Source organism: Podarcis gaigeae (assembly GCF_964106915.1).
Source record: "Podarcis gaigeae genome assembly, chromosome: 4".
NCBI lineage: Eukaryota > Metazoa > Chordata > Lepidosauria > Squamata > Lacertidae > Podarcis > Podarcis gaigeae.
The window spans coordinates 73,005,661-73,032,108 of record NC_139677.1 but is presented as its reverse complement, the minus strand read 5'-3'; the positions used below and the strand labels follow the sequence as shown (position 1 = coordinate 73,032,108).

Genomic DNA, 26,448 nt, shown 5'->3' with positions numbered 1-26,448 from the left:
GTATGCTTGGGGATTCCAAACACTTATGGACTATCCTTCCATCATTCTGTAACCTTTGAATTATCATGAACATAGGAAGCTACCTCATATCTAGTCAGGTTATTGGTCAATCCAGTTCAGTAATATCTACACTGATTGGCAGCAGTTCCTCAAGTTTTCTGACCTGGCAGTTGCAGCTGGACAGTCGGGGTGGGCATTGTGGCATTGCTTACTTGGCTTTAAGAGAGAGAGCCAGTGTGGTGTAGTGGTTAAGAGTGGTGGACTCGTAATCTGGTGAACCAGGTTCCTCCACATGCAGCTGCTGGGTGACCTTGGGCCAGTCACACTTCTCTGAAGTCTCTCAGCCTCATTCACCTCACAGAGTGTTTGTTGTGGGGGAGGAAGGGAAAAGGAGATTGTCAGCCGCTTTGAGACTCCTTAGGGTAGTGATAAAGCAGGATATCAAATCCAAACTCTTCTTCTTCTCTTCTTCAAAGCACCATGTGTCTCTGCTGGTTACTGAAAGGGAGATAGGTAAGTCAGCAGAAAGCTCAGTGTAGTGCAGTCACAGTGGTGCAGCCAATCTGATGATGATGTTGCTGCTGCGCTTGTACCACATTGAGCTCCCTGCTGTCTTGCCCCGCTCCTTCTCCCTCTCAGTCATGGACAGCAATATGTAGAATTGGAAAACCAGGTGAGTAACCCCACACCACCCTGCTGGCCGCAACTGAGATGGAAACCCTGAGTGGATGACACTTGAAAGCTGGCCTGTGAGCACAATCCTGATACTTACTCATTCACTACCTTATATACACAGTTACAGATAGGTAGCCGTGTTGGTCTGCCATAGTCAAAACAAAAAAAATTCCTTCCAGTAGCACCTTAAAGACCAACTAAGTCAGTTGTATCTGAAGAAGTGTGCATGCACACGAAAGCTCATACCAAGAACTGACTTAGTTGGTCTTTAAGGTGCTACTGGAAGGATTTTTTTTTGTTTTATATACACAGATCAAATATCTGAATGGGATTAATGCATTTAAATCTATCCTGCATTTCCATTTATTGTTGGTGATATTTTAGTCCATTGCACTGTGTAGGTACATAAGAACATATTGTCACATGCCACCCCAATCTCTATGAGCAGGGTGAGATTCAAGGGGTTTCAGGTGCTTAGCCATGGTTTGTGTTTCCTTCAGAAATTAGGCATAGCAGAGACTGTAGTGTCTTCATGATATATGGTTTTATTTGCACATATATACAACCTGCACCTAGATGGAGGAATTGCAGAGCATGCACATCCTGTGAGGGTCTGGTTTCCCCTTTAAGGGTAGAATTGGTTTCAAATGACAGCAAAAAGCCACTCTCTGTGTCTCTTAGTTCCAGCTCACATGGAGTTCTGCCCATCTGTCTTCTTCTCACTGCTAACTCCATAGACTTCCCCCAGCCACAATATTCTAAGTTGAAACCCTAAACCTTGCCTTTGCTTCTGCCCACTAGCACCCAGCAAAGAAGGAGCCCACCTCCCCTTTTCCTGGCAATCTTGCCCTCTGATGGTTTCTTTAAAGGGTTATCACTAGCCTTTGTCTGCTGAACTGGCTTGACTCATTAGCCAGCGGATTTCCATTTTTGGCAAAGTTTAATCAAACGTTGATTAATTCTAACTTTTACTAAATCCAGGAATTAGGAGGAGGATATGACACCAGGAATTTAGCACAATCTGCCCCCCTCTAAAAAACCCATAACAGTATGATGCTGAGCCAGATAGCTGTTCAGACCAACCAGCAATGTCTACTCTGACTGGCAGTCACTCTCCAGGGTCTTAGGCACAGCTCTCCTTAACCTTTCTGATATCTAATTCTTTTAACTGCAGGTGCCAGGGAGTGAACCTGGCAGCTCTTGCATAAAAACTATGTGCTGTGCCACTGAGTTATTGCTCCTTCCTTTAGGGTATTGTAAGAATGGATTCTAGGATTGATACTACCTCCCACAGAAACCCATTATGAAGCTGATCTAGAGACAATTGCCATTTCATGCAATATGTAGAAGGAGCAGTACATTTACTTTAGACATTCAAGTCTCCTTATGTTGTCAAAAATGTAGCACGACAATTCATCCTGGCAGTCCTAGTGGTAATAACTAACAGTTTTCCGGCACTTTAAGAGTGCTAAATCATTAAGAAGATCTAATAACTTCCCCTTTATTTAAATTAATGATCCATGCAGTGGAGCACAAAGAATAATTACAACGTGTAAAGAATTAACAAAGGCTCCGCTATGTTCAACAATATTTACCCCATCTTACGGGCACTGAACATTGCTCTAACACTGTAGTGGTTGGCTCTTGATTATGATGTATTATGTTTACAACTGGAGTCATAAATATATCCAGGATTTCAATGCATTTTAAGATATTTTCAGTCATCTTACTTTTCAGCAGGACTTCCACTGTTCATTTAAGACAATACTTCAGTGGAAATACACATTTGAGAATTCTTTAAAAACAAGCTCAAATTCTTGGTATCCACTGAGCATGTGCAAACTGTATTGGCAACCCAGAAGACGTGCACAGCTTTGACATTTCCCCTGCTTAATAGAAGCCGTCTGCATAACAAGTTGCTCTGAAACTCAGAGCACAATCTGCAGTGCAACATTATAGCACTCATTCAGCCAATAGCCAAAAGTCAATAGCTTTGATATGCACATGAAGCACAGTATATGTGAGAACTGGTTGCACATTTTATTTTGTGCACAACCAATAGAACATTTGGGCTGGATCTATACTGATCTGTAAAAACCCTATATAAAAAAACGTAATATGGCTCTCAATGCAATTTTGCATGGATGATGGATTGCTGCTCTATAGCACCGTCTGGTGTAAATTTTTATAATGCATTTTTAACATAACTGACCAGTGTAGATTAGTTTCTGGAATGCTTTGGACAATCTTGGCATAATCCTTTGCTCTTAAACAAGGCAAAAGTATGAGAGTACGATACTCCAGCCATTTGCTCCCACACCTGGAATAAGAGACAGGACATATACAGTGTTTGAAACTCCCATTGTTCTAGGCGCATTTTGCGACAGGGAATTTCATTAGCGCAAGCAGTTTCTGAGCTCTGAGTGCAGTACTGCGCCTAAGATTTCAGGTTGAAACTGCAGAGTGGAAGGAGGACCTTTTTCTGCCTCCCCACGCCCAGCTACTCTCTGCAGACTGTACAACAGACCCTCTTAAGAATATCTGGGGGGTGGGCAGAAGGACTAATCCATGTGAAAAATGAACATAATATTTTAGTTGCAGTTCATTCTTTTTCAGCTTTGTATTCTTGTTATTAAAAAAGCGTGCCTAGACATTCCGTTGTTGCGCCCATAACCTAGCTTTAAGGTGCCATTTAGCTCCTAGCTTTCATATCTCAGTTTCTAACACTGGACATATATCATTTGACTGAACTGGAGCAACACAGCTGAACTGCAGAGCAGACAAATCATTGGATGCTGGCAGGAGCCACCTAACAGAGCTCAGCCCCAGCTATGGACAAGCTTAACCTTGCTGCCTTGCTCCTGCTTCCAAGCTATGGGTAAGCAGAGTCTTGCTGCCTATCCCTGCTTCTCAGTATCTGCCACCTAAGGCAGCCACTTCACTCTGCCTAATGGTAGAGCTGGCATTGCTTGGAGAAGCATGACATTCAGCTAAGGATGTACATTCAAATGTGCATTTGCATTGGGATCACAGAGGAGAAAGAAAGGTGTTTATATGAATGTTTTCTCTCTGAATAAGGCTGCAATGCTGAGTGTTATTCTTAAAATTACAGCTGTAATGACTAGTGGGCACTGCTCTCAAGTGAAACTGATAAGGATTAAGGCATTAATATAGAGGAACCAAGGATTACTATAATATTTTCATAGCATTTGCTGATTTATTTTCTTTTACCTTTTCTAATAGTTCCTAATAATGTGCATATCGTTTTCTATCACCTACCTATTCCACTGTGCTGCTTGGAATTCTAAATTGCTATTAATAGCTGCTGTGTACACTTCTGGAGCCAAATGAATTGGGTGCTCAGAATACTTGCTCATCTGCATCCTACATTAAATGAGAATATCAGCGAGCAAAATGTGAGAAGAAATATTGTTTCCAAGGGCTAATTTTTGTGTAAAGGCTGCATAATGGTTCCTCGCAAGATTTAAAAAGTGCATATACTACATCATTTCAAGTTGCTTGAAAGCTTTGAATGCCCCATTTAATGAAGCCAGCTTTTTCATTATGATTCTTCTACACCTAACCTTTTGTTCATGTAATGCTGCATTAAATGTCTGCTGTTTTGCATGGACCTTGGAATGGAATATGATATGCAAAATACGAGTGGTATCAATTTATTGCCACATTAAAGCTTTTTGGGCTGCATTTGCATGTTCACCATGCTCATCCCCTGAGGGGGAAAAGGCCCTGAATGTGTCTGAGAGGGGAGAGTCTCTTGTTCCTTTCCACAAATGAAGGATGTACAAAAATGGTAAAACAAAGTCACAAGGCAGGCAAGGTATCATGTGTGTATGTGTGTATTCTAGTTGCTACCCTATCATGCATGAAGTACCATGTGATGCTCCTAAGGTATTAAGATAAACCAATGGGTCTTTGCTTTGAATTTCAACTTTTACAGTGTTGTAGTTGGTTAGGGTCTAAGAGAGTGGTGTATCGGACAGAGAACACAGGGAAGGGTAGCTTCACGACTTTTTTTTCCAGAGAAGTACAATGATGTAATCAGCTGGGGCAACAGGGAAATCGGTGGACCATCCTTGTGCTTGCCATTGAATGTGATGATAAGGAGGCTTTCATGTTTTCCCCTGTTTGTGACAGATTAGCATAGAGGAAGTCAGAGAATGAGGGAAATTATTAGGCCTTTCCTTTGGTAGGGTTCCTACTTCAAAGCCGTGGCTTGTATGGTAATCTTTTCCTTGCAAGATTGTTTGCATTTCTAAAAGCCAGTTTCAGCAGGCTGAAGATCTTTTGTTAAAGCCTAGGGTTTTCTACATGCTTATTCTCTAAATATTTACAATCATACCTCGGGTTACAGAAGCTTCAGGTTGTGTGTTTTCGGGTTACGGACGCTGCGAAACCCAGAAGTACTGGAACGGGTTACTTCTGGGTTTTGAGCTCGTGCATGTGCAAAACCACTAAATCGCGCTTTGCACATGTGCAGAAGTGCTGAATCGTAACTCGCGCGTGCGCAGATGCAGCGCTGCGGGTTGTGAACATGCCTCCCACACGGATCACGTTCGCAACCCGAGCATCCACTGTATTCCATGACTGTCAGCTGATCCTAATAAATTGTCTGCTATGTATTGCTGTTTTGGGGTGTGATGTACACCAGGGCTGGCTCAAGTCATTTTGGCACCTGAAGTGGACCCCAGAGTGTCATGCCCCTCCCTGACAGGGAAGAAGGGATGAGGGAAGATCTATATCAGGAACAAGGGAGAAAGAAAGATGGACATTGGGAGCTGCTACCCTAATGAATCCTGCCACCCAACCTTGCCTACATCACTGGTGCAGAGCATAACCTCTTTAGTATTTGTACTGACCCTTAATGGGAACTCTTTGTCAAAGAAGGTCCATTTGTTTCCACATGAATTGCTTTGTTTTTAGATCACAAGATATGAATATATATAAATATATTTCAATAACTTCAATGTGTTCCCCCCTTCACTTTTCATTTCAGCGGAACGAGATATCAGTGTCTACTGTGGAGTACAGGCAATTACTATGAAGATTAATTTTTGCACTGTCCTTTTTTCTGGTTATTCTGAAACGGATCTGGCATTAAATGGGAAACACGGGGACTCCCACTGTAGGGGATTTATAAACAACAACACATTTCCAGCGGTGGTCATTTTCATAATCAATCTCAGCACTTTGGAGGCATGTGGGAATGCTTTAATGGTAAGATGCAATTCTTTTGAGGCTACACAGTGAGATGGAGAAGAATTTCAGTTCAGTTTGCATTTTAGTTTGAATGTAACTAACTCCCAGCTCCCCAAACAATATGCTATTCTTTGAAAGCCACACTTCTCCGAATTTCGTGAATTAGTAAAAACACCAGACAAAAATGCATTCTGTTTGCAAAAATGTGTGTATTAGGCAAAATTTCATTAGAGCTGTGTATATTAGAAGAAGTTTGCAGTGAAATGCTGACAATTGTTAATGAGAAATTTTATTTTATTTTTAATTGCAAACTGATGCATTGAGCTTGGAAAAATAAGAAACAGGAGGAAACAAAAACCGGCAGATCAAGCTTGGTTACATTTCATTGCTAAAAAGAGAGAGAGAGATGAAGTATGAAATAGAGCATACCGCACAAGTGAGGGGTGCAATTTGCAAATACAAATGCCTGAAGTTTAAGAATGAACAGCTCATTATTTTGAAGATTGGTATGCAGTTATTGCTACAATCTTAAGTCTTACTCTTCCACTTCTGAATAAAATGTTTAGTTGTAAATGAGCCAACACATTTGCTGTGATGTTTTGTGATAATGGGACTGTTTGCACCACCCTCATCATTTCTGAAGGTGGAACTAAGCATAGGGAAATGTGTAGCTGCCGGTGTAAGAAGCATCTCCTCATCCCCTCTTCTCTTGTGGTGTCATGTAAAAACACAAAACGTGGCATTTCACTCTGGGTATTCCCATCCCTACAACTAGCATCCAGTGAGATGGATCTGGAGAGGAAACTTGGAGTGTGATGGCTTAGTCACATTCCTTCTGTACAATATATAAGAAAACGACATCAAAGTAACTTGCCCACTATCTTTATGGCCCAGGATGCCTGCCTGGCGAAGCAACTGCTGTGTACGTGACATGTGAGGAGAGAGAAATGGGCAGTAGAGTCAAAAGGGCATGAAGAGGGCATGGATGTAGAATCTTATGGGATTTAATCAGAAATTATCGTCAATATATCAAACCCAGTCAACACAATGCTTTCATCGTGGACACGAGGGCTTGATGTATATTTTATAATTCCTCATGGTAATCCCATCTGATCCCTACACTGTACCCTCATGTTTTTCATCCAGTAAATGTTGTGAGTTGTGAGTAGGCACAGAGATAGCGCCTTTGTGGCTTTTTATTTATATTTTATTTATTTATATATGTTTATTTAATGCCTAGTATTATTATATAATATCTGAAAATATTCTGGGAGCATGGTAGATTAGAAGAGGAATTATGTGCATACCTGAGCTATGTGAACCTGATCCTTGTGCTGAAATCTTGCCTGCATCTAATGATGGTTGTCACGGGAAGTACTTTGACACTGTGCTTCTCTACCTGCTACGTCTCTCCTCTGAACTGAGCTCACAAACTGACAGCTGGATAGATAGGATCAAAGTCAATGAGTTCTTCATTCCTTAGCTGGCCATTCAAAGAATTCTAGCAATTCCAGTGTTTTTCTTGCAATAATGATAATGATACAGCATCAAGTGAAGCAGTACAAGGTCAAATGCTTTGTGAGCTGGAGTTCACTGCAGAAGATGTATAACTGAGAGGGGACAATTAAATGGTTTATAAGAAAGCTAATTGAAATGAAAATTCTATTATTTGCATATGCAAATATTCTGACACTTGGGTGTCATGGCAAAGGGCTGATGTTAGTGTGCAAGACTAAGGGCTGGGTCATGCCATCCATTTTCTTCCATGTAAGCATATCTTGCTTATCTCTAGTTTTGAACTTGTGTAAAGAACAGCCATAATGACTATAAATAGAGTCAGTAGTAATTCATGGCAGTAGAGATGTTGTGGACTACACAATAGAGTGGGCGGAGTCCAACAAGACCAAAGACTTTTGTGTTCTGACAAAAGTTCTGGATGGCTAAGGCAAGTTTTTTTTTTAAGGATTCAGCTGGACAATGTAGACCACCAAAGATTCTCTTTAACAAGTATTATTAACAGGATGAGGAAAGGAAGAGGGGGAAATACAAGATCTTACAACTCCATCTGCTGCTGGAAAATCCTTTACACTTCTTGGGCAGGCAATGGATTGAACTCCTTACAGGTGATATGTGCAGCATCAATGTTGACAGCAAGGTCTGCACTGAGATTCCTCTGACCCTTGGTGGGCTTGGGACTCATATTACCTGGGAGTGCAGATGACACTTGAGCACCTTTGCCTGGAGTCACCTTCCCATAACCTTGTCTAAGTTTTTGTCTGACAAGGTTAGGGAAGTAGTCATAACATATGGCAGTCTACAAAGGGATGAGGCAGTCTAGATATCTCCATGCTATGCTGCTCAATACTGAAAGCACCCAAACTGATTTTGTGCCTTATGACTCACATGGGGATGTAGGTAGCTCTATCTCTAAAGGACATATGGCTCCACCTCTCCCACTCCTTCAGCCAGGTGGCCTTTCTATAATAAGTGCTGATTCTCACAAGCTGTGATTAACTCTTAGAGAGCTCTGCTTTACAACACTACACTGTTTTAACTACCAAAAAGTGCTAGATCAAGCTCTGCACCTGTGCAACTTTGATGGCACTCAAAAGGGAAATTTGCAGACAATCGTACCTAACTCCCCATAATACAATGGTCTTCCAGATATACACCGTGCTACTAGTACATCATTAATAATAGTTCTAGATGGGTATGGTTATTCAATAGATGCTAGCCCTATTTATGTGTTCATAGAATGTTTAAGGGGAGTGACCATGCATGTACTGGTTCTGACCCAAATATCCCTGTCTCTATTGGTACCCGATGGGACTGACAGGGCAGAAAGCAGAAGCACCAACAGTAGGGGAAGCCAGAGTCACTGGCAGGCAGAACCAATTAATTCTAATTTGGTTCCCACCCACCTTCTTGCTGAATTCTATTCAGGCAACACTGAGATGAAAGAGGAGGGGAGGAAGCTGAATTTAAGAGTGTTGGTGGTCTTATCTTTCACTATGAGTTGGATGAGGGCTCCATTATTTATTATATTATTTATCATTTCATTATTATCCTCAGTACAACCCTCTGAGGTGAGTTGGGGTGAGAGTTGGTGATTGGTCTAAGGTTTCCCAGGGAGCTTTATGGATGAGTGGGGATTTGAACTCCCAGTTCCTATTCTAGCATACTGACACTGGTTTTTCTCTCTTTCTTGGTACTTTGACCAAAAGAATTGAAAGTCTGGCACTGCCTCAAGTAGCAGTTTGATTGCTTGGAGCAGTTTAGTCACACTCCTGTGACAGAATGCCTCTGGCATCATGCTGCAGTGTCATTCTTAGGAGCATTTATTCTTAGGAAAGGGGAGATCTCTGCCCCTATTGTGGCTATTGGTAAAAAGGAAGAAAATATCTCAGTTGTTATCACATTTAAAGGTAACACCATTTCCTTCAAATGCCTGCCACTGGAAGTTGCTGAATATTGCCCCCACTTTTCTGGGGGGTACATGGTTCTGTGAAAGTACTGTGGGGGCTTATTTCAGAGCAGACTAATAGATTGGACTAAGGTTGCACAACAAATCACTTTGATATATTTGACAGAAATGGTAGGTAGCTATTGCTCCCATTTGTATCTGGCATAGCATCAGTGGGACAGCAGAATGGGAGGATGGTTATACCTTTACTGTATGCCTCCGAACACCAGGTGCTGGAATCACAAGTGTGGAGAGCACCGTTGCCCTCAGATACTGCTTGTGGTCTTCCCATGGTTCATCACTGTGATGCTGTGGGCCTTTTGCAAGATCAAGCATCATGCTTCTTATGTCCTGATGTAGAGGTTGTGGTGCATCAAATAATTTACAAGGATGATATCTTAACATTTAACAGTCATATCTTCACTATTTTAAAAATTCTATTTTCTTATAAGATTGCCTCCCCATAATTCTGTTTTCTGACCTTATCCAACTAGGTAACCTCAGTTCCAGGAATTAATGCCTATGGCAATGTATCAACAGTCCAGATAGGCAATGTTTCGGGATACATAGACACCCCAGATCCACCCACAATAATCAGCTATTTACCAGGACTTCTGTATAAATTTAGTTGCAGCTATCCCTTGGAATATCTGGTCAATAATACACAACTTGCTTCGTAAGTATGAGCATGATATTGCAAGAAGTGATTGTTCTGTGTATCAGAAAGCCTTTGCACTGTATTTATTGTCATTAAAGTAGCTGGCTGGAGCTTTGCACGGTCGATATGCCCTGTGAACATATCAGATTTCTGATGAAATGCATGGATTCTGGTCATTTCCCCCTCCGTAATTAGAAGCGACATCCAATTTAAGAAGAGGAAAGGAAGGGGATATAGAGAAGGAAAATAATGATAAGAAGGAAAGTATTCCAGGGATTTGGTTTGCTATAGAATTAGCACAGCACTGAAGTGTTAGCTTTCATGATGAAAGTTCTTCTACAATTCCTCTTAAAGATAGAGTAGTACTTGTACATAAGCAAAGAAATATTTACTTTCAATTCTTTTTGCACAGCAATATATTAGTATATGTAACACAAGCAAATGCTATTTCTATGTACTGTATATCACAAGAAGTTATTTTCCCCTATCAATTTGCTTCTTAGCTAATTATTTGCTTGATCCATTGTTTCAGCAATGCCCATTGTTTCAAAGCTCTGACAGGGCTTCCACTATAAATTCCTATTTGTAGCAATTTAAAAACACAAGATGGGGGGGGGGGGAAATACTCTGGGTGGTGAATTCCAAAACCTGATTTAATAGTGAAATATGGAATTGCAAAAAATAAAATAAAAATAGATGATTCCATCAATAATACTTTGCTTTCTAAATCTGTTCTAGATCATCAGCTGCTATATCTGTAAGAGAGAACAATGGCACATTTATTAGCACTTTGAATTTGCTCCTCTACAATGTAAGTATTAAAAAGCAGAAGTTTCTTAAATAAAGCAATGGCTGCTCACCTGCTGGCCAGAGGGGAGTGGCAGCTGCGGCAGTGGGGCGATCTTTTGGGGGGTGGACTTCACTTCCTCCTTTGTTGGTGGTGCTGACTCCTGGGACTTGCCCATAGTTGCAGCCAATTGTGGGCAAGCTTGGGAGTGTGGTTTAGTGAGTGGACCAGAGGGGAAACTTCTTTCATTTGGTCTGCTCTCTGGCTATAAAAGCCAGCTATGCCCTCTGCTAATGCACCTACCATGACTGACTTATAGAATGTTGTAAGTGGGACTAACCCCTCTATTTCATTCTCTCTCCCTCTGCATTTCCATCCCATTCAAAATAGTTGGCCAGAATGCCCACTAAGCATGTTCAGTTCTCCTGTGGCTCTTTGGAGTTCTCAGATTCGGTTCCTCCACCTGCACTTCTCGAAATCTTGGGGTTCTCCCACAGCTGCCTAGCCTTCCTTCCACTTGGGTATGGGTGGTACCATTTTGGCTATATATGCAATGGCGCTCACAGCCTTAAGTTGGAAATATCGGAAATCATATGTTAGATCCAGCCTAAGATAATTGCATTTGGGTCCCTTTGAAATGAAGGCTTAATTACCATGGATCTTAGGTAAAGAGTAAAGGGACCCTTGACTATTAGGTCCAGTCATGGCTGACTCTGGGGTTGCAGAGCTCATCTCACTTTATTGTATGAGGGAGCTGGCGTACAGCTTCTGGGTCATGTGGCCAGCATGACTAAGCAGCTTCTGGTGAACCAGAGCAGTGCACGGAAACGCCGTTTACCTTCCCACCAGAGCAGTACCTATTTATCTACTTGCATTTTGACGTGCTTTCGAACTGCTAGGTTGGCAGGAGCAGGGACCGAGCAACGGGAGCTCACCCCATCGCGGGGATTTGAACCACTGTCCTTCTGATTGGCAAGTCCTATGCTTTGTGGTTTAACCCACAGCGCCACCCATGTCCCACCATGGATCTTAGTGGGAACTAAATTCAGCTCATCTAGTATGACTGCATCCCTGGTTTGCAAGAGCAAATCTAGCAGTGAAAATTGTAACTTTAAAAGTGAATTATAATTTTTAATAATGATTTTATTAGTTACATAACATCATCAGTGTACATGGCACCTTATATCATAATCCTGTGCATGTTTACTCAGCAGTAGCTCCCACTGAGTGCAAAGAGGCTTGATGCCTGAGAAGTCTGCAAGGGACTGCAGCCTTAGAGAGTTACACAGCAAAATTGGCAAGTCCCTGCTCTGAAGGAGCCTACATTTCTAAATAGACAATGGGAAACAATAGGGGGAGGGAGGACCCTTTGTTAGACAATTGCCTTTAACAAATGTTCACACGTGCTCTAACAAGAATAGTTCAACTGGTGCCTTGTGCCAGGAGTGGAACCAAGCTGGTCCACACACACACCTGTTTTGGTACCTTCCACTCCACAAGGAAGGACTTATTCTGGTCACCCTAACCATGTCTAAGTCATTGGTATGGTGTAAAATATAACCAACAACTACTGTTGTGGAATATGTAAGCAACTTCAATAGACCGATGCTAATGCTATTTCTTTGTGGTTCTTTTGGACAGTGGGTGGGCTAAAATTTTAAGTACCTCCTCATGACTGCTGATTTTCTCTCTCTTCTTATTAGCATGATAATCAGATTTGAATATATGTAATTGTGTAAACTTGTATTGCATAAACAGGGACATTGGAAAGGAAATTTAAAAGACTTTTACTGGCTTTTATTTATAACAGCAACACTAATCTTCCAACTGTTATTTTTGTGTTGATTAGAAATTTTATTCATCCCTTCAAATGTCTGATTTAAAAATCAGCTTTCCATTTCTCAGGCAGCATTTTAGTAAATTACAAATCCATTTTTTTGGATTATTATTCATGTCATCATGGACCTGGGTTATAATTCATGCAGATGATTTAAAAGTCTGTGCTTTCAACTTGGGGTGTAATGAATGTGCTATAAATATCATAGCAGAATATTTCCAATTGCGTTTAAATGAATTTCCTGTTTGCAAGTAAGTTTTGCTGTCTGACAGTTCAGAGATATGTTAGACTGGAGATGATATTACTTCCATTTTTAAAAATACTGAGGTTTTTTGTAAGAAAGTAGAAAGTTTCTTAAAACTTTAGGAACAAAAACCCTTGTATTTAGGGTATAGGGGATTTTGCTTCAGAAAAGTTCAGTTAAAATGTTTTTCTTAGAACACATGAGAATACATCATATGGGGCCAATCAACATTCCAATCTTGCTCAATAAACACTACATTTTACAATTTTGCTTTTGTAAGTCATCCTGTACATTGATCCTGTAAATAATATCTTGGAGTGATTTCTAAAAGCAGTCTAAGGATAGTCATAGGAGCATCTTCATCTATGGTGAGAAGCTAGCTTTGCATCATTTTGTTATAGAAATATATTTTGATTCGAGGACCTGATCCCCGCTTGGGGAATGAAGACACAAGGACACAGTATATTAGGTTTATGGGCAAAAAAGGGCCACAACTTTATTGATTACAACATGTGAGAAGGTATTGGCTTAGGCATTGGACCACTGACAATTTGACTCCACCCACTTGGAGAGGGGTGAGTCTGAATGAGGGGTTAACCACCAGTAGGGGGAGCCTGTTGATGCAAATACAACTATAAGCTCTGCCCTGTGTGGCGGGGGGCAATGGCACGACCCCCGGTGACATCAGGGGTAGATTGGGAGCAAATGGCGGGGGAAGCTGGCGCGGCCGCATTTGAGAGGCTAAACCATGCCCCCGGTGCCACTCAATTGGGTGCCCAACGGGGGGGGGGGGGCGTGGAGCACCAGCGATGGTGAGAGGGCAGGGGGCAAAAACGCCCCCTGCGTGATGCAGAAATCGTTTCCTGGTCACAACCCCTCCCCTCTGGAAGGAGGAGAGGCTTTCCAACAAGTGAATGCTGGATTGCTGAGTTACTGCCTGTGTCCAAGAGGTGTGTTAGCCAGCAGTCTTGCTGTTGCCCCATGCCTTGTACATCTGGTGGGCTGTTACCCTTCAAAGAACTACATATGTATTCTACTACCTTCACTTAAAATAAAACCATAAGATTATTTAATTATTTTTGCAAAATTGCTCCCGAGAATGCATGTGGTTGTTAGTGCTGGCACGGGTAGCAGCCAATAGGTGCTCAGCAGAACTATCTTTTCTTCAGCTCAAACTGAACCACACTGAGAACCTACAGAATCACCGCACAGAGAGCAAGGATAGAACTCCATGTGCATGAGTAAAATCATTATTGAATTGATATCTAAGATATCACAGCATGAATCGTCGTGGGTCAACATGAATATGTTTCAAGATGTAATACTGAATATTAAGCTACTGGATTTTATTTGTAAGCTAGGATCCCCATTTCAGTTTAAGACAACAGTAGCCCTGTGCAGTTGTTCTAATCTCCCACATGATTAGAATCACGTTTGGTGGGATAACTTCTGTAGCGAGCAGCTTTCTTTACTCATGTAGGTTCCTGCACGATTTTGAATCTTGAAGGAGCCAGCAATGGGAAATGGAGCTTGTTTGCCTTTCCTTCATCACAGTAGGATGGGGACATTCCTTCCATTAAGCAGATTGAGGAAACCACCTTAGGTGGCAACTTCTGGGACACACCAGGGACAACTCTGAGCCCCCTGGCCCAGGAGCAGTGCGTCCCCTTTTGCCGCTTGAGGTGAAATGGGAATGTGCTGCTCCCCTCCCCCACTGCTGCCTGCAGCTCTCTTACCTGTGTTGCATGGTGTTGCCCGTAAAGTGCTGGCAGTGGCACTGGCTTCCAGTGAGATCTCACAATATCTTCTTGGGTTTCTGCTGCTTGAGGCAGGTGCCTCACCTTGTCCCATCAGTGGGCTGGGCCTGCCGGCCATAACCTTTTTTTGGATGACAGAGTGTTATGTACCTTGTGGCCTGTTCTGCTCCTCAGTATTAGCTTGTTGCTCTCAGATGCAGTGGAAGTATTGAAATAATACTCAACTTCCAGTTTAGTTGGCTTTTGCATGTGGAAAAGAGAGGGAGCCATATTGTGATTTGTGTCAGGTAGCAGAAGGTCTTGAACTGGTCCTGCATTATGGTTTAGGATGCCTGAATTGGGCTTGGTTTTTTAAATGTATATGGGTGTTGTTCAAGCTTAAAGTTACAGCTCTGGATGAGTGGGAGAATTGTTTTTCTTCCTGCTGGGATTTCCACTGAATTCATACAACTGCATTACGTTTGCCATTGGCTTTATTGAGATTTCTTGGTGAACACGATATGCTCACGAGTAAGGGTTTTGTTAGGGTCAAGACCTTGCTCTGGGAGGACAGTGGTTAATTAAGCATGAATATGAAACATATTCATTTCCATACATTTAAAATTTAATATACTCAAGTCAAACTGTGCTGTGTGTGCATAATGAATTGAGGTACAATTCTTCACCATTACCAGAGGGTGACTTAAATACTTCTAGAGAAAAGTGCAGTCTGAGGAAGAAATGCTAAAACTGTTGTTTAATTCACTTCATTATCCAAAACTTTCTTTTTGCTAACAAATCATTAGTGGTGTAAATTAATAATGCAAGTGCCATTATTATATATGTACTTTAATTAACATTTGACCATTTATATACAACAGAATGTGATCAAAATCTGAATCACACATACAAAAAATAAAGCAGAGGCAGAAAAACTCTACTAGGAGGAAATAATAAGGTGATATTTTGGCCCTTGGAGGCAGAAGGAAACTGCAGGCAGTGCAATTAAGGTTCACATCACAGGTTTGACTAAAGGGCTATATTCAGTTTCTAGTAGAGTACAAAGGACGCCATGCAAAACCAAGACCTCATTGTTGCCTTAGCTTAGGCCATGACTGAGGAACTTGTGTCTGACCCTATAGATGCTGTTAGACTCCAACACCCTTCAGCCTCAGTCAGATGGCTGATGACAAGGGATGATGGAACAGGAGCCCAAAGCATCTGAAGGACCACCACTGGTGTCTAGGACTGCAATCTTGAGTTGCAATTCTAGGCAAATTAACACAGAGACTCAGTGAGACCTGTTCTCAGGTACTTGTGCATAGGATTGCAGTGATAGTTCCATTGGATTCAGGTAGGTAGCTGTGTTGGTCTGACACAGTTGAAATAAATTAAAAAACTAAAAATCTGTCCAGTAACACCTTAGAGACCAACTAAGTTTGTTCTGGGTATCAGCTTTTGTGTACATGCACATTGGAGTCCTTTGTGAGTAGGCTTGTTTTCCAACCAACTTCATTTCTTAAGGTACACAAACCGTGACTGTTAGTGATGGTGGGTGGAGATTGATGGGAGTTGACTTCCAGCAACATCTGGAGGGTTACAGGCTGCCCACCATCGCTATGCCCCTTTACTTGGTAGTATATATCTCTGGACTTAGCGGGTATTACTGCTGTGTATAGTGTTTCACTATAAGTTTAATAACTGTGTGCTTATCAATGGGTTTGTGGTATTTAATTATCTTAGGCTTCCTCTTGAATCCTAACTAATGGCAATGGCAGTGGGTTCTGGGGAAATTATTCTGGATAGCTGCAAAAGAGGGAATAATAGGATTAAATTTACTACTACCAACTGAAAGATTGTAGCGTCATCATTCTAATATTAAGTAGAACTCTTTGGCAGATTTTATTTTTTACAAAATGCTGCTAAATTGGATAGAGGGATTATTTCCATGTTAATGTGTTCCACCACTTGGTTTATAGATTCTATATGACACATTTAATGATTTTGTTTTTCTATTCACATATCATGGCTAGTATTTGATTTAGTTTCTTTGCAAATTGTCTGGCACGGCTTGCTGTTGCCACATATCTTTCCACTAGATATGATCTCGATATATACTGACATCCTTTGCCTCCCGTAATCTACAGCATTATTAAACACAGTTCACTCTAAGTGCATTTGGTCATGTTGAATTATGTCTGAGTGCTGATCCACTTTTATGTGGTTCTCGATACATAAAGTGAAGCAGTGCAAGGTGAAGCCATTCTCATGCACAAGTCCCACTCATTATTTAAATGATCCCAAGGAAGGAGATCGTTTCTGATGTATCAGGGCTAAACTAAGCAATCAGTGGCAAGCTTAGCAAATCTAGGTTTCCACTTCTCTACTGCAAAGGGGGCAGAAGAGATGTGGAAAGGCAGGGTTGCTCAGCTTTCCCTCTGTCGCCCAGTACACCTCCTTGAGAGACATTGTTACCAGATCTGTGTTTCCTTTCTCAAGTGGGGAAAAGAAAGGAAAAGTAAAGAAGAGAGTTTTGGGGATGAAAGTGATAGAAGGGAAGGATGGTTCAAGTTCTCTTCACCCTATTCCTGTGACTGTAACCTGCTTTAACTGATCTTAATTCAAAAGCTTAAACTGTTGTAACCTGCCCTAAGGCCCACTGGTAAAAGGCAGGAAGTAAATTTACTACTAAGCGTGCTACTCCTTCTGTTACAACTGTCTTCCTGCTAATTGGTCCTTTTTCATGACTATGGAAGTGAGAAGTGATAGCCTGGGTTACCAGCCCTGTGTTTGCTACCAATATCCAATAACGCAATGAAGATTTAAGGATATCTGCCTGGAAGCAATGCTTTCCAAGAGGATTGCAAACTGTTCCATTGTTACCTGATCCTTTCAGTGAGAAATGTTCTACACACATACCTGAGACTAAATCTTGAGTCTGGTAGCCTCACCAGCTGACTGCAAACGCATCTATGTTATATAGGGTCATATTGTTGGTGTGTGATAAGAACTGTTTGTTTTTCCAGGACTCCACCTACAGAGAGCAGCTGATTATCCCCAGTACAGGGTTACCGTTGAAAACAAAAGTTTTTGCAGCTGTTAGAGCAACAAACCTCGATGGCAGGTATGGTAAATGATATGTCTCTCCCACTTCCACCCCCACAACAAAATCTGTGGTCCCAGAAACACAAGCTCCTTGGCAGAAGTGACTCTTCATGTGGGGTGAAGCCAATACATCAGCTTCCTGGCAGGTGAGTCACTGTTGCTTAGGAGAGGTAAAAGGTTAAAAAAAGGTAAAGAACCCCTGGACGGTTAAGTCCAGTCAAAGGCGACTATGGGGTATGGCGCTCATCTCGCTTTTCAGGCTGAGGGACCTGGCGTTTGTCCTCAGATAGCTTTCCAGGTCATGTGGCCAGCATGACTAAACCACTTTTGGCACACGGAAGACTGTGATGGAAGCCAGAACGCCTGGAAACACCATTTATCTTCTAGCCGCAGTGGTACCTATTTATTTACTTGCACTGGCGTGTGTTTGAACTGCTAGGTTGCCAGAAACTGGGACAGAATAATGCCTAGAGAGTAACAACAACAACAACAACAACAACAATTTATTTATATACTGTCCATCTGGCTGGGTTTCCCCAGCCACTCTGGGCAGCTCCCAACAGAATATTAAAAACACGATAAAACATCAAACATTAAAAACTTCCCTAAACAGGGTTGCCTTCAGATGTCTTCTAAAAGTCAGATAGTTGTTTATTTCTTTGACATCTGATGGGAGGGCGTTCCACAGGGCGGATGCCACTACCAAGAACGCCCTCTGCCTTGTTCCCTGCAGGTAGGGCTTGCTGAATGTTCCAGCTAAGTTGCAGAATGTCAGTGGTAGTTACACTCAGTGAAAAGTTATTTTCTCTTTCCTTGAGCACAAGATGTAGCAGCCTCAAATTATAAAAGAGGCAAATGTGGTTTCTGGCTAAATGATCTCATGAAGTCTGAAGTAGCCAATGAAATGATAGCAAATCAGTACCACTTCATAACTTCATGACTATAATAGCTGCACCAATTCCTAGGTGAGCCTATAGCTTCACATTAGCTATATTGTACTCATTATTCAGTGATTTGTTGCAGTTAAGGCACCAGGGTATTTCTCATCTTTTGAATCATAATGGAAGATGGTGGCACATTATCAGCCAGCACTTTCAATGGATGTATATACAGTATATATATATGTATATGCTGAATCTCAAGAAATGCTTAGCGGTTAATTATCTTTCACTGCACAGATGGAATGTTTTGATGGACTACTGCTATACTACTCCATCTGGAAATCCAAATGATGATCTGCGATATGATCTCTTCTTTAGGTAGATTTTCTTCTTCTTCCAAATATAGTGTTTCTCTGCCACACTACACTGTTAAAACAGATTAATATAAAATGTATTAATTATTTTCAAAGTTTGTTTTTTATATAAAACATGTATAATGTTACTATAGTAGTGAAATAAATATTGGCTCACGTCACAAGAAACCCTATAAGAAGAACTGAAACCTAAGAAATACGTGCTTAAATATTCATGTAAATAATGACTATCATTAGCAGGTATCAACTGAGCCTATTTTACCCTACATGCTTGTTTCAATATATGCACACTAAATATATAGCCCTAAGTTTGTTTACAGGAGCCTACACAAATGTTCAAACTACCCTGGCAGTGCACCCTGGAGTAGTTTGGTGATCAGTTGGGTGATACTGTTGACCAAGCTACAGTAGGGTGCCTCACATGCCATCAGTGATATATACATCACGTATATATGATGTCATAGTTTTAAAAAAGCATTTACCATAATGGCGATCCACCTGGCAGGGAATGATATTTAACTCACATTCATATGTTGGGCTGCTCCATCCAGTTCTGTGGAACTATAGAGGAATATAGCACAAGTTTGGCTCTCATTTCCACACTACAGTAGTACCTCCGTTTATGTAACCCCCTGGTTACATAAACTTTGGGATGTGCACACGGCAAACCCAGAAGTATTTTATCGGGTTTTGCCGTGTGTGCATGAGCAGAAGCGGTCCTCAGGTTGCGGAAACCTGGGGATTTGATCAGACCTCCAGAATGGATCCCGTCCGCAAATGGAGGTACCACTGTATTTGCAAACAGTTTTTTCCTGGAAGCAAATAACAAGGAAATGCGTGCTAAGCTTACACTATACTCCACTAATGTTCCAGAAGTGGCTTTTACGTTGTGTGAAAGCTCAAATATAATACAGAACATAACAGTTAGGGACAAGACATGAAAATAGAATAAACTGCCATGGGAATGCAGCCTGGCAGTCTAACTTCTACACCATGCTTTGCATGTAAACAGGTTAGCAGGAGCTAATGAAAAGATGAGGATGAGTAATTGAACAGATCTTCTTTTGAGCTAAGTATGAGGTGTAGTACAAAAGCAAATGGGCTACAGTGGTACCTTGGGTTACATACGCTTCAGGTTACATACACTTCAAGTTACAGACTCCGCTAACCCAGAAATAGTGCTTCAGGTTAAGAACTTGGCTTCAGGATGATAATAGAAATCGTGCTCCAGCGGCGCGGCAGCAGCAGGAGGCCCCATTAGCTAAAGTGGTGCTTCAGGTTAATAACAGTTTCAGGATAAGTACGGACCTCCGGAACGAATTAAGTACATAACCTGAGGTCAAAACACGAAAGCTCATACCAAGAACTAACTTAGTTGGTCTTTAAGGTGCTACTGGAAGGAATTTTTTTTGTTTTGACTATGGCAGACCAACACGGCTACCTATCTATAACCTGAGGTACCACTGTAATATGACAAGGATAAAGCATGTGTCAACTGTACATTACAATCAAGAAATGGGCTGCAAAATGTAATTTAAAAAATATGGTATTCAAAAGTTGAGCCAATGTATTTAATTTATATTTAGTTCATTAATATTTTTCTTCCATCACGAAGCTCAAGGAGTTGTACATGGGTTCCAGGTGATCTATGCAAGCACTGGCCAGAACCAGAAATGTTCTGGGGCCCTTAGACCCATGAAACCAAAGGTTTCTAACACCATTTCCCCACCATCTAGTAGTAGTCAGGATGCTTTAGTGTTTTTCTTTGAGACTCTAACCTCCTGGGAACCAGAAAACATCACTCCCGTTTCAATCTTTTCCTCCAGCTGCGACAAGGACCCTCAGACAACTATCATTGAAAATGGCAGGAGTCAAATGGGCCGGTTTTCTTTCGAGGTGTTCCGCTTCGTGAAGCACAAGAACCAGAAAATGTCCACAGTTTTTCTCCATTGTGTGACAAAGCTGTGCAGAGCTGATGATTGCCCCTTTCTTGCTCCTGTAGGTTTTGGAGTCTTTTGGTAATGCTGCAATTGGAACAAAACTTGGAATGTTTTGCACAGTGTATAGACAAGTGATTAAAACAAAACGAGCCATTGACTGTCATCAGTAACATATTAAAGCAATTGGCTCTTAGAGATGTGTTTTAAATATGGAGGCTGGGATATAATCAGCTTAAGCAGTAGTTAACTTACCATGCTATGGCAGTCCCTTCACTGCCAATGTATGGCAGAAAGGGCAGATTTGTTATGAATGATCAGGTTCACATTGTCAAGCAATCATGTAAGAGCTGAAATTATAATGCAGGGAATTTGTAGAGGGAATCATAGTAAAGGATAAGTTCACTTTCCCACAAGTTGTAATGAGCAGAGCTTTTATCTAGAACAAGGTCTACTGATGAGGGGGTTGCAGAAATTACATACAAGAACCTGATGAATCACACCAAATGTCATACCCATTTATTTTACTTATTTCATTGTATTTATTTCCTGCCTCCCCCCCAAACAGACGTCCCCCCTCCACATTTAAGAGGCTCAAGGTCACCCAGTGAGCTTCATGGCTGAGTGGGGATTCAAATCCTGGCCTCCCAGATCTTAGTCTGACACTCTAACCATTACAACACACTGAGTTTATCCAGAGATCAGTAAGTGGAACTGCTTGATTGATTCCCATTTCCCCCTGTGCCATTCTGACACCCTCTGAAAACCTCCTGTGGTTTGGGGAACAGAAAAGCATTGAAGCTGGCACAGGAGTCAGGAGTCTTCAGGGAGAACGTGTTCAAAGTGCCTGTGTTTGCAGAAGGGCACTGCTGGGGCCAAGCCATAGTATTCTAGATATTATATTTCCACTGTTGGAGATGGTAACTTTTTGTATACCAGATGCTGGAAACGACAGGAAGGGCGAGTGCTATTGTGCTTAGGTTCTGCTTCTGGGCTTTCTGTAAGCCACTGTGAGAGCAGGACACCCATTAGATGGGCCACTGGCCTGATCTATGTTCTCAAAACCAGTCCTGAATATATAAGGAAACAAAGAGGCATGGACAAGACCGCACTCTCTTTCAGGAGTTGTAACAAAAGATTGCACGCAACAAAGTTAATAAGTACATAGTTTCTTTTCCAATACAATCGTACCTTGGATCCTGAAGGCCTTGCGACTCGAATGTTTTGGTTCCCGAACACCGCAAACCCGGAAGTGAGTGTTCCGGTTTGCAAATGTTCTTTGGAACTCGAACGTCCGACGGGGCTTCTGCAGCTTCTGATTGGCTGCAGGAGCTTCCTGCAGTCAATCAGAAGCTATGCTTTAGTTTCCAAACATTTGGGAAGTCGAACGGACTTCTGGAACAGATTATGTTTGACTTCCAAGGTACGACTGTACGACCAAAAACAGCTTGTTTTTAAAATGTTCGATACAGGAGGAATGTACTTCTCTGTCCACTGAAATCATGATTGTTTTCATTGCCCCTCCAGATCTGCAGTAACAGGAAAAAAAGAGATGCAGCAAAGAGAACCACTTGGAGCCCTCAGAGTACTTCTGGAAGTGCTGTAATCTCTGCTGGCCCCATCATTACTAGAACTGGTAGGCGTGATCATATCATTGCATGATTTCAAAAACACAACCATTTTGCTGTTTAAGGATAATTTTCCGTGAGTGACATCTAATTAAGTCCTACTCATAATTTTGGTCTTGCTACTTAATCTTGACAGTTTTCCTAGTTCTGCTCAAAATGCAAAGAATTCTTGTTTATTTGTATGCATCATTATACATATAATATTGCACACTTGAAGTAACTGGCGTGTATGCAGATGCTTGCAACAATGCATATAACTGCATAAAAATATGTGGGTATTCATTAGGGCTGCCCAAGCCATTCAGTGCCTCTGATTCAGAGCCACTCCCAATAAGGTCAGCTTGCTCTGGATCAACTGCCCTACCCTGGATCCAGTGCCAAATTAGTTTTGGATCCAAATTAGTTTAATTAGTTTTTAAAAACCCAACTAATTAAACCGACCAAGAGGGTCTGTTTTGCAGGACGCTCCTTCCTAAGTGGCTTCTCTATGGGGAAGGCATATTTGTAAGCACCCTGCGCCATGCAGGATTGATGCCTCTGCTCAACAGCTGTTGCATGGAGGCACCGATCCTATATGGTGCTACTTCACAAGCAGCTTTCCTGTAGGGCTTTTCTGCACCCCACAACATCATTGTCTCTGCTCAGCATCGATCCTGTGGGGTGGGGTGTTAAGCAGGAAGGAGAATCAGTTGGTATTGGGCTTCTACCTTCACCTGGGAATATGCAGCCAGCAGTCACATAGACTTCTGCCTTTCTTGTGGGCTTTCCTGCCTGATGCCTGCACCTTCTTATTGCCTGATGTCCTGATCCCCGACAGCCCCCGATTCCTTGAGCCATCCAACCCAACCTGTGACTATTTCATCCCCATTTGACTGATCTTGCCCTGGATGCCTTCATATGGGCTCAATTTGGCTTGGGCCTCAGCCAAATCTGGTGTACAGCCCAAGTATTCATGCCCTTATGAAATTATGCTGCAGAAATAGAGTACAGCATGAGCCTGACTCTTTTACGTGTATTACGGGTATGATATCTATAATTTTGCAATATAAATTTACATATAATTAGTCCTTTAAAAAACAACAACTGTGCATGAGTGGCTTAGACATAGCAGGCACTCAGTGCAAGAGGCTGTCTGATGCAAGCAAAGTTTGTTTGAGGTATAACTGTCAAATTCTGTTTATATGTTTGGAGCACATGTACCCTCCACCCCAAATGTGAACAACTGTTTATAATCTCTTAGCACTCCTTAAAGTATGCAACACAGCACTGATTGTAAGTCCTAGTAAATTCAATGGGACTTACTTCCAGGTAAATATACACAGGGGCATCTGTCTTATAAAAAATGATCTAAGATTAATCTGAACAAACAAATTGATGGTGACAAACTAATAATCTCAAAAAAGTTGTTTGAAGTATCCTAGATTATGTATGAGCAGAAAGATGCTGTTCAAATAATATCTTTAAATTTACAACGTATCTATTTTTATATTTTTGTACAGATGAGACCCCAACTAATAATTCACAGCTTGGTAAGTTGTACCAATATGAGTAAACTATTATTATTATTATTATTATTATTATTATTATTATTATTATTATTATTTTTATTTTATTTTAAAGGAGTATTTTAATGTTACACTAATAATATATATATATATATATATATATGCAGGTTTTGGTGTCCTCGGGTGTCTTCCCGTGTAAAAGTTGGGGTGTCTAGGCGACGTTTCGACGAGGTCTCACTCGTCATCTTCAGGCTGGTGCCTGAAGTGAGACCTCGTCGAAACGTCGCCTAGACACCCCAACTTTTACACGGGAAGACACCCGAGGACACCAAAACCTGCATTCCTGTACCCGTGAAAATCTACGAAAGCAAACATATATATATATATATATATATATATATATATATATATATATATATAATTTATACCCCACCCTTCCTGGTTCAGAAAACCGGCCTGTAATACAGTGGTACCTCGAGTTAAGAACTTTGCTTCAGGATGAGAACAGAAATCGTGCTCCGGTGGCGCGGCAGCAGCAGGAGGCCCCATTAGCTAAAGTGGTGCTTCAGGTTAATAACAGTTTCAGGTTAAGAATGGACCTCCGGAACGAATTAAGTACTTAACCCGAGGTACCACTGTATACACTCAAACAATGCACATTCAAACAATGTTATTTCACTCAAATAATTGTGGGCAATGTAGTTTACCCCTTCATATTTAAATTCCCAGCAACCCTTAAGAAACTACAGTGTCCAGAATTCTTTGAGGGAGCAATGTGTTTTGAATGTGCTTTAAAGTTATAGTGTGTATGCAAGCTGCAGCCCCATTCACACTGTCCTAGGTGTAAGCCCCATTGAAATAGTGGAGCTTACTTTTTAGTGGATATGTGGACTCACACTTATCTCTCACACTGGAATCAATGGGACTTAAGTGTGAATAAATGGGAATTTAAGTATCTTTGGTTGGATCAATTTCAGTGCCTGTAAACACCTCCCTTTTCATTTCTTACTCCTTTGTAGGTAGTCCAAATGGATCTGCTTTCCAGCTGAATTCAGTCACCAGTGCTTTGATTTCAGGAGTAGTAATTTTAGGAATTATGAGCACAATTTTTTTCATATTTTCCCTCACCCTCCTCCACAGAAAGTGGTCCAGCAGTAGCCTAGTTTTGAATGCTGTACGAAACCCAGTTTTCAACTAGAAGGAACAAATCATTTGGATTTTCTCTGTGGGATTGCCATGAAATGTGTTCCCTTTTAAGCGTCACCAAGGCGGCATTCTGCTGCTTTCAAGTTCCAGCTATTCTTACTTATAGCCTTATAAACGCTATTGTATAGATAATAAGCAGTAAAGGTAATGATTGTTCTTTTTTCCATTCGTGTATGTGCGTGACAAAGCTATTTGACATTTTGCCAATGGGATTATTGATAACCCAAATGTTTTTAAACCTCCAAGTGGGATCGTAAAGTTTAAAAATTGCTCAAGGCAGAAACCTTTCCCAAATGCATTCAAATTATACAAACACGAGCGCTATGAAACATGCATAGTTAATGAGCTCCTTTGAAAAGGACAACCTTTATTTTTTCTCTCTTCAGTTTTTCTACAACATTATACGTTTTATGCCAAACTTTTCTGTACAAAACCTGGCACTTGAAATATAGTTTTCATTACTGACTGGGCTACAAAAAGGAGTTGCAAACCATTTAAAATAGTAAGTAGTTAAATTGCTTTGAAAACGTGATCAAGTGCTGCAGTGGGGTGAATTCTGCTCTGTTTCAGGGTACCTCCCCATTGAACAAAGAAATGGCCACAATGGGCACATGGTTGACTTGTGTTTAATTATATTTTGCCTATGCAAAAATGTTTTATATCGCAAATTTACAACTGAATTGAAACTGCTAATTGTTTTGTGGGATGTTTTTGGCAGTGTTGAAAAGCACCCTACTGATTTGGTGTTTTGTTCCCTGGAGTTGGGGTTTTCAATTGCTTTGAAAACATTCATCTATTTATTTCCATTACACTCTGTTGCTCTCTCTTTGCATTGAATTTGTTTACCTTTAATGATGTCATCTCATAGCCAACTCCATCTCATGGTGGCTACATCCCATCATGATTCAGTTACAGATAGGTAGCCGTGTTGGTCTGCCATAGTAAAAAAAAAAAAAAAAAAATTCCTTCCAGTAGCACCTTAAAGACCAACTAAGTTAGTTCTTGGTATGAGCTTTCGTGTGCATGCACACTTCTTCAGATACTGGTATCTGAAGAAGTGTGCATGTACACGAAAGCTCATACCAAGAACTAACTTAGTTGGTCCCATCATGATGTCATCATGTTCATTAGTGGCTACCATCACCTTTGCAAATTATCCAGGATGCATTGCCCTCACTCTGAATCGATACTGTTG

The 26,448-nt window shown here is 41.2% G+C and overlaps 1 protein-coding gene across 1 annotated transcript in view; it reads left to right on the top strand.

Annotated features, from left to right (window-relative positions):
• ZPLD1 (zona pellucida like domain containing 1) overlaps positions 1-26,117 on the top strand; it is a 33,656-nt gene extending 7,539 nt beyond the window's left edge. Inside the window, exons 3-11 of the mRNA XM_083737049.1 lie at positions 5,690-5,910; positions 9,850-10,031; positions 10,752-10,824; positions 17,644-17,741; positions 18,901-18,981; positions 20,804-20,975; positions 22,442-22,550; positions 24,042-24,071; positions 25,067-26,117. Of these exons, the coding sequence (XP_083593175.1) occupies positions 5,690-5,910; positions 9,850-10,031; positions 10,752-10,824; positions 17,644-17,741; positions 18,901-18,981; positions 20,804-20,975; positions 22,442-22,550; positions 24,042-24,071; positions 25,067-25,245 (1,145 nt within the window). The 3' untranslated portion in view covers positions 25,246-26,117. The remainder of the gene's footprint in view (positions 1-5,689; positions 5,911-9,849; positions 10,032-10,751; positions 10,825-17,643; positions 17,742-18,900; positions 18,982-20,803; positions 20,976-22,441; positions 22,551-24,041; positions 24,072-25,066) is intronic.
• Positions 26,118-26,448: the final 331 nt, after the last annotated feature.